The sequence below is a fragment of the Mobula hypostoma genome, chromosome 3, assembly GCF_963921235.1.
Source record: "Mobula hypostoma chromosome 3, sMobHyp1.1, whole genome shotgun sequence".
Lineage (NCBI taxonomy): Eukaryota > Metazoa > Chordata > Chondrichthyes > Myliobatiformes > Myliobatidae > Mobula > Mobula hypostoma.
This window is the reverse complement of record NC_086099.1, coordinates 167,389,121-167,401,505: the sequence shown is the minus strand read 5'-3', so window position 1 is coordinate 167,401,505 and position 12,385 is coordinate 167,389,121. Positions and strand designations below refer to the sequence as shown.

Below are 12,385 nucleotides of genomic sequence, written 5' to 3'. Positions count from 1 at the left end.
AGCTACTTTTCCTGTCTGAACTGCAATCAATATAATGTATGCATTGGAGCAACATAGAATCACTATTGATTGAGCAAGCCAAATCCGGAAGGACATAATAGCCAAACTATGCTCACAGCAGTTGTGAGAGAAGGAATACATGAGGAAAAATTTGATTATCTTATTCTCATCAATCTGCTTTTCATAGATTCACTTGCAACAGTAGCATATAAATGAAGGATGTTCATACAACACCTGAAGAGATGGTATCCTGTTTTCACATTCTGAATGATGGCATGTGACTCCATCACCATGATAGATGGAACAGATTTAGCAACTCAAGTCCTTGTTTTATAAGTGGTCAGTAATGTACTTACCACACAAGTGCCAGGCAGTGACCATATTCAGTATCTCTCATTAACATTTAAAATGTTATCATCTCTGAAACACTCACCAACAACATTCTGGAGATCACCATCAATCAGAAATTTAAGTGGACTAATCACGTAAATGCCATGCCGACAAGAACCATTCAAAAGGATAGATATTCTGGAAAAAGTGACTTAATCCCTTATTCCCAAAGTCTTTCCACTACTTATAAAGCAGTGATCAGAAATATAGTCTCCACTTACCTGGATAAGTGCATCACCAAAGGCACTCAGGATGTCCAATATCATTGAGGGCAAAGCAACTCATTTGATTGGCCTCCATACATCACTTAAACAGATTTAATCTTTCTAGAACTGCTGCTCAGTATACCATCTACAAGACTAAAATCAGCAGTTGACAAGTATTTCTTTGCTAGCTTCCCCCAAAGCAAATGAAACCTCCTACCTATCATCCGACGCATGGCTATACCAATTTCCCCACTAAATCAGATGTCATTCTGACTTGGAAATATATTACTGTTATTACTTCACTGTTATATGAATATCCTGGAACCCTTCTTTAAAGGCACTGAAGGTGTAATTTCACCCTGTTGTTTGCATTAATTCATGAGGACATGCACAGTTCCAGGGGGATAGCTAGGCATGGTCAATTAATGGTTCACCTCGCTGCAATATCCATATCCCATAAATGAACTAAGAAACTTTACTTTTTTTTAGAAGACTAATGACAGTAAAACACTAGAAGTAATGAAAATATGACAATTTATTGTTCTTTTTTAATTTTCACAGAAAGGCACAACCACAGCCAGGTACTTACAACTTTCTGAAGTCTGGTTTTACTTGTCGTAAATATACCCGCTGAAATTTTATCACCACAATAGACGCATTATTGTTAGTTTATTTCGTATAGAATAGATAAGAGCAGATTTACTGTACATTTACAAAACTAAATACAGAAAGTAGCTGATGGTGAACAGTCTCTATGTAAGTGTATTTTTCTCAGACATGATTCTCCAAAATGCAGCTCAATGTCATTTTTACCCTAATCATGGTAAGTACTTGTCTATAGGAAAGTCCCCAGCTTGGCACCAACAGCTAAAATGCTCATACAGCATAACCTGCATTTATCTTTAATTCTCCTTGTCTCTCTACCATGAAAAGTGTACTTCTACATTATACAATATAGTTGTTTACAAAAGTGATTTAATACTTAATGTTTTTCAATTTAAAAAGTGCTATACACAATGGTGCACGAATATTTCAACCAAGCATCAGCAGGTGACCAAAGGTTCTATATTTAATCTGAAGCCGCATGTCTGGACATGGGATTGCTATATGAAAACTACATAGAGTGATTTGCAATTCTATATCGGTGACATCTCACAAGTTGCCACTTTGGTAATTTTCAGTTATGTATGCCTGGCCCAATGTTTACAGAGGCCACTTATTAGAAACAGTCTGTGACACATCTCCCTACCCGTCAGTGACTGGAACTTCCCCTGTGAGCACTGACCATTCTGGGGGTGGAGAGGGAACTCGGTTGAAACATAAAAGTTTCAAAGTTTTGGGGGATCTTGATAGGGGATATTTGGAAAGGTTGTTTCCAACTCTGGGGTAATCTGAAACTAGGATGACTGTTTAAGAAAGATGTGGTGAATGGTTGTTTCCTCAGAAGACTGAGTGTTTTGAACACTCTTCCTCAAAGGGTAGTGAAAGCAGAGCCTTTAAATATATGAGTAAATATATTGTTGGTTTCAAGGGGTTAAGAGATTGGAAAAAGGCGAGAATGTCGAAATAGTGTTTCAGTCAGATGAGCTGCAATCCAACTGAGTGGCAGAACAGACTTGAGGGTTAAAGTAGCCTACCGCTGCTTCTAGTTCATGTGCTTGTATCTGTACATCCTCTGACCTCAAGACACACACGACTACTGCCCTACTCCCTGACTACTAATCTTTTCTATAAATCCCAACACTTCTCTCACCAATCACCAGCAGGTTATCCTCCCCACAACTTTTTTCCTTGTTAATCCCAAAACTACTTCCTGATGAGCCTGACATCAGTATTAGGTAAATTATTGCAGGTATTATAAGTTGAAGGATATATAAGTATTTAGATAGACAGGGATACTCAACATATCTCTGTGCATGGTAGTCTGCAAATGCTATAGGTCTTATACAATTTTTTTGAGGAGATTACCAGGAAAGTTGTTGAAAGACAATGGAAATTGTCATCCTAGATGTTAGCAGTGCCTTTGACGGTCCCACACGGGGTCTGGTCCAGAAGGTTAAGTTGCTTAGTATTCAAGATAAGATAAAATAGTAAATTGGCTACAACATTGGCATACTGGAGGCCTAATACTAGTAGTGTGCCACAGGATCGGGGCTGGATCTGTTGTTAATGATTTGGATGATAACGTGTTAAACTGAATCAGCGAGTTTGCAGATGACATCAAGGTTTGGGATGTACTGTACATCAAGGAAGGCTTTCAAAGCTTGCATCAGGAAAAGTGGGCTGAAAATGGCAGATGGAATTTAATATAGACAAGTGTGGGGTGTTGTACTTTGAGAGGACAAACCAGGATGGGACTTACAGACTGAAAGGTAGGATACTGAGGAGTGCAGTGGAACAGAGGGACTTGGGAATATTGAAACATTGTTTCTTGAAGGTGTGCCACAGGTATGTAGGGTCATAAAGAAAGCCTCTGGCACATTGACTTTCATAAATCAGAGTACTAAGTACAGGAGTTGGGACATTATGTTGAAGTCGTATAAGACTTTGGTGAGGCTAAATTTGGAATATTGTGTATAGTTCTGATCGCATACCTACAGGAAAGTAATCATTGAGATTGAAAGAGTACAAAGAAAATTTGCAAGGATGTTGCCAAGACTTGAGGACCTGACATAAGGGAAAAGATTGAACAGGTTAGGACATTTTTCCTTGGAGTATGTGGTGAGATTTAATAGAGATACACAAAATTGTGAGAGGTATAGATAAGGTAAATGCAAGCAGACTTTTTCCGCTGAGGTTGGATGAGATTAGAACTAAAGGTCAGAGGTTAAGGGAGAAAGGTGAAATATTTAAGGGGAACCTGAAAGGGACTTCTCTCAGGTGGTGCAAGTGTGGAAGGAGTTGCCAGTGGAAGCTTTGGATGTAGGTTCTGTTGCTACATTTAAGAGAAGTTTGGTGAAGTGCATGGATGCGAGGGGTATGGAGAATAACAGTTCGGTATGAACGAGATGGCTTAAGGGCCTGGTTATGTGCTGTAGTGCTCTCTGGCTCTATGATTTACAATCCCTAACCTTACACTCCACTCCATCACGACCACTCCCTGAAACATCACCTACGCCCCAACCAGTAAACAAACAATGCAAACATTCTGACTGAAAATGAATTCTGTATGACTATATTTCAGAATTTGCAAACAACAGGAATTCTGCAGATGCTGGAAATTCAAGCAACACACATAAAAGTTGCTGGTGAACGCAGCAGGCCAGGCAGCATCTCTAGGAAGAGGTGCAGTCGACGTTTCAGGCCGAGACCCTTCGTCAGGACTCCCAGGCAGCATCTCTAGGAAAGGTCTCAGCCTGAAACGTCGACTGCACCTCTTCCTAGAGATGCTGCCTGGCCTGCTGCGTTCACCAGCAACTTTTATGTGTGTTTCAGAATTTGCTCCTGTTCTTCGTAGAGAGAACCCAATTCCCTTGAAAAGTTTACGAATACAGAAAACTCCCTAGATTTTTAGTTTATTATTTATTCCTAAAATACAAACAGTTATGTTGAAAGCTCAAGGCACCAGACATGAATAACAGCAGATAAATGTCTTGGATGCCACTGTTACACACACTACCTGGTGGTGGAAGAAAAGTACTGTATAGTGGAATCAGTGGAGTCAATGACATTCATTCTTCATTTCAGATGTTGATTCAATCTTATGCAGAAGTCTCCCCGTCCAAATTAGCAAATACCTCATAATTGTTTCTGTTGGTAGAACTAAAGGATGTAAATGCAGGGATTTTTTTTAGTATTTTCATGACTTCACAAAGAATGATTAATGTGTAAATTAGTAAATACATTCCAAGCAATGTTTCCAAATTGTTTGTGTAGTAAAATACAGGGAAAAAAATAACAACAAGAATTTACACATTTAAGGTGGTCTTTCACAAAATTAATTTTGAATGATTGAATTAATTTTTAAAAATAGTTTTTGTTATTTATCTAGATATCTAGATTTATCTAGACTTAAAAGTTAATTTTGTGCCTATCACAATCCACATTTCCAGATGTAATAGTAGCCTGTCTTTTGAACCTAGTTCGCAATCATTAAACTGTGGGCAAAGTAATTGTTTTTTTAAAGTCTGTCACAAGCCTTGTGGCCCATCAGGCTGGTGCTTATGCCAGTTTCCATGGCGTGAAGTGGCTGAGAGTACGAGATAAGATGCCAGTCTATCGTGTGGTTAACCCCCAACATTTTTGCCGGTACCCATTCTCAGCTGGGTAGACTGGAGCATTGTGAGGTTGTGCCTTGCTCAAGGATACACAGGCTACCTCGTCCAAGGCTCGAACCCACGACCTTCAGATCGCTAGTCCAACGCCCTAACCACTTGGGCATGTGCCACACAAAGTAAATGTTAGAGTACTAAAAAGTTACAAAATTCAGTACCATTCAATTCTAGATGTAGTCACAAAGAGTGAATCAAGAGCACAATGGTATCCTCTCATGCCTCTTCGCTAATAAAATTACAATCAGCAGAGGTGAGCAGAAGTATACCAGTTAGATCATGGTGGTTTATAACCTTATTCTATTGACAACCTTGATATACATTTAGAACAAAATTCTGCTGGTATTGAAAGAAATATCCTTTCCATATGCCCTCCAATATCAGGTCCCAAAGAAAATTTGGAGTATTTAGGAAAGAGGAACAGTATTGACTTCATGCATTAGGATTCAGCTCTTAGATCTTTTAAAGGTAGATGTCATTCAAACTGCAAAGTTCTACACAAACAAGACCCACTGACCTCAGATAGTTTCCAACGTAGGGTCTTTTGGTGCTGATACACCAATAATATGGAGTTGATTACCAAGTACTACGAAGTGCAACTCCTTTCAAAAAATATTCCATTCTAAATATAAATAATATTAAGTTGAAAAGATTTCATTGATTTTTGTAGTATGATAATTTTATAACTATTAATGTTAATTAACAATCTCATTTTGATTCAAGATTGAAAAATAGAAGCTACAAAGATTATTAAAGTTTATTTTGAGTTTGTAGTAACTTTGTTGATCCTTACAATTACAAAATGCAGCTAGATGTCTCATTTGTCAAAAGACTGAACACTACTTGCCCGTGTAAACTGCAAAATCAAGTCGTAGTTAATTCTTTCGTTTTAATTCTATTGCATATCTCTAAATTATGTGAAAGATGAATGAGGAAGAATATAAAATGATATACTTTTTCATGTTCTGTTCTGGTTCCAACTCTCAAATAATACTTCTGGCTTGATTTGGAATGTTTTATTTTGGTAAGTTGTCTTTCTACTAAAAGGGAGTAAGGCTGATTCATAACAAATATATTGCAGAGTTTTCACATGCGTATATAGTTTTTAAAAAACCCTGGGGTGTATTTTCATGTATCCATTTGATCTGCTCTGAAGAAGATCAGTAGATGACAAAGAAAAAAAACTGTCCAGTGACCTCAGAGCCTGCCCATCAAATTTTACCTCTTCACGAGTGCTTTCAGTCACTTCCCATGATATACTTCTGGGTTACTGCCTTTCATAAGTGCTTCATTTGGTTTTATCATGTGAAAACTATTTTATACTGAAAGTGTCCTCAGTTTTTTTTATTCACTCCTCCAGTGATAAAAATGTTGCCAGCCTCAGCTCTGACCTATTTTAAAAAAAGTCCTGTCTCATCTCCTGAATTTTCCTAAGGAGGATTTAGCAGAAGAATGAATATCAGAAAAAAAATACAGGTCTGCAAGTGCCAGAAATCCGAAACAGACAAAAGATGCTAGAAACAGTCAGCAGGTGAGGCAGCATCAATTCTAGCATAGAAACTAGCCTGATCTTTAGCAATGAGACTCTATACAAGAAGAGGTCCTTCTGAAATATCACGTAGAGGGGGAGGTCAGATAGTCTTGGCCCAATAAATCCCTGGTTCAGTACACTGAAAAAGAACTGTCAATAACTATGAATACTTCCGAAATTCAGACTAATAAAAAATACTAAAAATCTCAATCTATTAAAAGAATGTAAAAAGTATTTAAATAAAATAATTAAATACTTTAAAATGTTGTTACAAGATCCAACAATAACAGTGTTATTGCAAAGGATCTAACTGGATTCGGGTTATTTGGCTGAATTTCATAGTGCAAGGGCTCCCTGGGTAAGAATGAACTGACTTATGGAAATTTGACTTTAAAGAAATTTCCCTATACAATTTCATGCTAATAATAACAATATCCTTCGTGATTTTCGTTAATGACTAGATACACCATATATTTTGTTAGTTTAATTATGGACAGCATTAAAATCATTATTCAGTGAAATGAAAGAAGGCAAGCAGGCGCACATAGAATAATACATTGTGGGTTTGACTTGGAGAAATTGGCTTACAGAGAGTTCTCAGAAATGGGGCCCTGGTGTAACCTAGGGATTGCCTGTATAGTGATTCAGTTTAGGCTCCCAAGGTGGACTCATGAAGAGGTGGAAGAAATAGCAGCCAATAGCAACTTTGGGATATCTGCTTCCCTACTGTCTCTGTACTTGCTCACACTTATGCAGGGAATTGCATTCAGTGACACATGGATCTGAGAGCATGCTCAACATAATCTTTGTCAGTGTAATTCATCAGAATTCTCCCTTAGTAAGTAAAATACTTCGCATCTGTAGGATATAGATATTAATTTTTTAAAATATTGCTATACTTTTTAATTTTATGTAGATTTGTTCTGTGTAGTTTCCTAAATCTACCTGATCATCTGTAAATTTCAGAAAATATTATTAAATCCATGCAAACGATGATTCGGAAAGTTTGGAATGCAGGCCAAGTTTATCTATAAGGATTTGTCAGAGGTGAAAATTATTCAATAGTTTAGTTTTATGTTCATTTTCAACAGGCCCTTAAAACCTATAGCTTTTGAGCAGAGGTAAGCTTTTCTTCAGATTTGAAATACTGCTTGTTAAGTTCACAGTAAGGTAGCGGTAAGTGAGACGCTACTGCAGCTTGGGGCATCAGAGTTCAGAGTTCAATTCTGGCATCCTCTGTAAGAAAGTTTGTATGTTCTTTATGTGAGTCCATGGGTTTCCTCCAAGTGCTCCGGTTTCCTCCCACAGGCCAAAGACGTGCTGGTTAATAGGTTAATTGGTCATTGAAAATTGTCCTGTGATTAGGCTGGTGTTAAATAGGTGAGTTGCTGGGTCTGAAAGGGCCTGTTCTACACTGTATCTCTAAATAAAAAACAAAGTCAGTCTCGGATCAATTATATTTGGAAATTTTGTTTACAATTTGATCCTGGTTGTGTTTTTTTCAATTTTTAATGACTGAGTTCATGTTTGAAGTCTTTAAAGAAATACCTGCATTTATGTTGTACCTCAAGAAAGTTTTTTTAAGTGTTGTTACTGTTGTAATGCAGAAGGAAATTATAGATGTTGAGAATATGATACACAATGAATCATGTATTCATAATGTTTCGCACATTTCGGCTCTACTTTTCAAATTACAGTTTGAATAAGTCAATATTGTTAATGCATTTTATACTACCTACCTAACATAGAAGAGCAGAAAATTACTTTCAAATAACGCATTATGAAATCATTTTGGTAATTTTTATGGTCTTTTGAACTATTTCCTTTAGGTCACAGTGCCGGTCATGTTAGTTCATCACCTAGTACTGAGAGTCTTTTCACTGCAAAGGATAACACAGCATCTCCTCCACATTCCACTGCTAAAAAGGATTCATTCTTTAGTACAATCTCTCGCTCACGATCACAGAGTAAAACTATGGGTGGCCGAAAAGATGTGGTAAGTCCTTTCAGTCAACATCCATGTTTAAGTAAACTTGCTGGGTTAAAAGATTCCTGTAGTATAGATTGTATAATTTACATACCGTGTCTATGTCATACTCATATTTACCCGCGGTTTCTATGTTAACCTTCAATTTATGTTTACTTCTTTACCAGAAAAATATGTTTTTCCTTTATATCACAAAACTTTACATAATAGTTGTTAAACTTGTAAATTATTGATTAAGATATCTCCAGTAACTACTGAATTAAACATGATTATTCATCTAAATATTTTCACACCTAGAAGGCAGTGTTAATAGCATTGTAATTAACCCTTAAGACTTCATTATTATCGAAGTACATAGTCACAAAGGCAATCTTAATACTACTCATTGTTAAAACACTTTAGTGAATGAATGGAATCATCGGTTCGTATGCTAATCTAATTTTTAGACTATTCAGTTGTGGCCATGTTTTGGGGTTGCAGTACCTTCTTCTGAGGTTGCACTGTCTGTGTGGAGTTTGGATGCTTTCTCACATGAACTTTCCTTGACGCTCTGGTTCCTGCCGCATCCCCAAATGTGATGTTTGGTTAATTGGCTACTGTAAATCACTCTTTAGTGTAACTTAATGGCAGCTTATGGGCAGATGTGGGAGAGCATAAATTGCAGGGAGATAAGGAGATAGGGAACAGGACTAATTGAATTACTACCTTGTGGGCCAGCTTGGACCTGATGTCCCCCCTCCTAATAGCATAAGGTAAAATTACTATATAGTTCTTATCAAAGTCATAAGAGACATTCTATGAGTGTTAAGCAGTGAAAAACAACATATTTGTTCTTCTCAACCAGTCTGCAACCTTTGACATTGTACCCAAAGTGACCAAAGAGCTACACCTGCCCATTCACCTTCTCTTTCACCTCAATTTAGGGCCCAAACAATCCTTCCAGCTGAGGCAACACTTCACCTGTGAGTTTTCTGGGGTCATCTATTGTGTCAAATGCTTCTGATGTGGCTTCCTCGGCATTGGTGAATCCAGTCGTAAATTAGGGGGCTACTTCATCGAGCAACTCCGCTCCACCACCAAAAGTTGAACTTCCCTGTGGGGCCAAGCATTTTAATTATGATACCTCATCTGGGTAGCCTCTAACCTGGTGGCATGAATATCAATTTCTTCTTCTGGTTTAAAAAAAAGATTTTCCCTCCCTCTTCCTTCTTCTTCTATTCTCCACTCTGGCCTCTTACCTCTTCTCACCTGCCTATCGCCTCTCCCTGGTGCTCCTCCTCCTTCCCTTTCTTCTATGGTCCACTCTTCTCTCCTATCAGATTCCTTTCTCTCCAGCCCTTTACTATTCACACCCACCTGGCTTCACCTATCACTTTCGGGCTAGATAGATAGATACTTTATTGACCCAAAGGAAATTACGGTGTCACAGTAGCATTACAAGTGCACAGATATACAAATATTAGAAGAGAAGTAAGAAACAATAAAAAATAAGTTACCCCAAACAGTCTAAGAGGAGGAGGTCATCACTTTCCCTGCTATAGGTTGACTCATTATAGAGCCTAAACCTCTTTCCACTGCGCCAATCTTTTTATTCTGGCGTCTTCTCCCTTTGAATTTACAGCATTTGCAGAACTTTACATGTTTATTACCCATTGGTGCTTCCTTTCTGAAGGCACTGGTGACTCGTTTTCTTCAACGGCTGTATTCCATGTGTTAAATGCTGAATTTTAGTCCTCGGGATCAATAAAGTATATCTATCTATCTATCTAACGTAGGTAAATTCAGTGCAGCAAGAGTCCTGTCAGCCATCGATGTCTGAGCCATTCACAATGCCACATCATGCATATATCCATCCATTCCCTGAGGGTATTCTCACTTTGACACAAGAGAAGGCCATGGAATGACATGTTGGAACAGGAATGGGAATTGGAATTAAAATGTTTGGCCACTGGGTAGTTCCGCTTTTGGCAGCTGGAGCGGATGTGCTCCCCCAATTTTTGATGGGTCTCACCAATGTAGGAGACTGCATACAGAACACTGGACGCTATAGATTAGTGGTCCGTGCAGAAACGATATGATTGGCGATATGAGTTAGCTGCACCTTTCCTCATTCTGTCACGCACTGTTGAACTTGAACACCGCCCCCCCCCCCCCCACCGTCGGCTGGTCCGCAAGAATATCGTCAATATTAAACTGGTCCGCGGTGCGCAAAAGAAAGGTTGAGGACCCCTGCTATAGCCCACCCCAGCAGATTCACACTGGACGCAATCAACCATCCCAGCAGATTTGCAGGTAAAGTGTTACATCACCTGGAAGGACTGTTTGGGGCCCTGCATGGAGGTGAAGGAGGAGGTGAATCCTGTAAACCTCTTTTGTACCCTTTCCAAAGCTTCCTCATCCTTCCTGTAATTTAGCAACCAGAAGTGCACACAGTACTCCAAGTTTGGCCTAAGCTAAGTTTTATTTAGCTGCAACATGATTTACTTTTGTACTCAATGTCTAAACAGTTGATATTTCAGGCTAAGATCTTTCATCAAAGTTCAAATTAAATTTATTATCAAAGTGCATATATGTCACCGTATGCAACCCTGAGGATTATTTTCTTGTGGGCACTCTCAATAAATAAAAGAAATACAACAGCATCACTGGGACACCGCACCCAACAGGACGGACAAACGACCAATGGTCAAAGGACAACAAACTGCAAATACGAAAGAGAAAGAAAACATTATAAATAAACAGTAACTATTGAGAACGTGAGAAGAAGAGCCCTTGAGAGTCTTTAGGTTGTGGGAACAGTTAAGTGATGGGTGAGTGAAGTTATCCTCACTGGTTCAAGAGCCTTGTGGTTGAGGGGTAATAACTGTTCCTGAATCTCTTGGTGTGGGTCTTGAGGCTCCTGTACCTTATTCCTGACGGCAACAGTAAGAAGAAACCATGACCGGGATGGTTGGATCTTTGTTGATTGATGCTGCATTTTTGCAACAGTGCCCTATGTAAATGTGCTCAATGGTAGGCAGGGCTTTACCCATGATGGATTGAGCTGTACCTATTATATTTTGTAGGATTTTCCATTCAAGGTCTTTGGTGTTTCCATACCAGGCTGTGATGCGAACAGTCAATATACTCTCCACCAAACACCTATAAAAGTTTTTGATTTCATGTTGAATCTTTGCAAACTCATAAAGTAGGGGCACTGCATGCTGGGTCCAGGACAGATTCTCCGAAACGATAACACTGAGGAATTTAAAGTTGCTGACCCTCTCCATCTCTGAACCCTCAACGGCGACTGGCTCATGGACCTCTGGTTTCCTCTTCCTGAAGTCAATAATCAGCTCCTTGGTCTTGCTGACATTGAGCGAGAGGTTGTTGTTGTGGCACCCCTCAGCCAGGTTTTCAGTCACCTTCCTGTATGCTGATCCATCACCACCTTTGATTCAGCCAATAACAGTGGTGTTTTCCGCAAACTTAAATGTAGCACTGGAGCTGTGCTTAGCCTCACAGACTTGGGTATAAAGCAAGTAGAGCAGGGGGCTAAACACATAGTCTGGTGGTGCACCTGTGCTGATGGAGATTGTGGAAGAGATGTTGTTACCAATCTGAACTGACCGGGATCCGCAAGTAAAGAAATCAAAGACTCATCCTCATCAGGACTCATCATTCAGCATTCCTTCTATCAGAGTCTTGGCGTGAAATAACAACTGTTTGTTCAACTTCATAGATGCTGCCTGACCTGTCAAATTCCTCTAGCATTTTGTGTGTTCCATTCAAGTGTGCCACATGCCTTCTTTACCACTTCTATGGACTTGGACCCCTGGATTCCTCTGTACATCTGTGTTGTTATATGGCCTACCACGTTACCATTTCATTTGACCTTCCAAAGTGCAACACCTCCCACTTGCCTGGATTAAACTCAGATCTGCTAATTCTCTGCACATATCTATAAGACACCAACTGTATATTATGCATATTTTGATAGTGAAGGAACAGCAATATATTT

The 12,385-nt window shown here is 38.9% G+C and overlaps 1 protein-coding gene across 3 annotated transcripts in view; it reads left to right on the top strand.

Moving 5' to 3' along the window:
• tbc1d5 (TBC1 domain family, member 5) overlaps positions 1–12,385 on the top strand; it is a 485,913-nt gene that overhangs the window by 409,686 nt on the left and 63,842 nt on the right. For all 3 annotated transcript variants that reach the window (XM_063044063.1, XM_063044064.1, XM_063044062.1), the window contains one exon: positions 8,228–8,394. In XM_063044063.1, the coding sequence (XP_062900133.1) occupies positions 8,228–8,394 (167 nt within the window). The remainder of the gene's footprint in view (positions 1–8,227; positions 8,395–12,385) is intronic.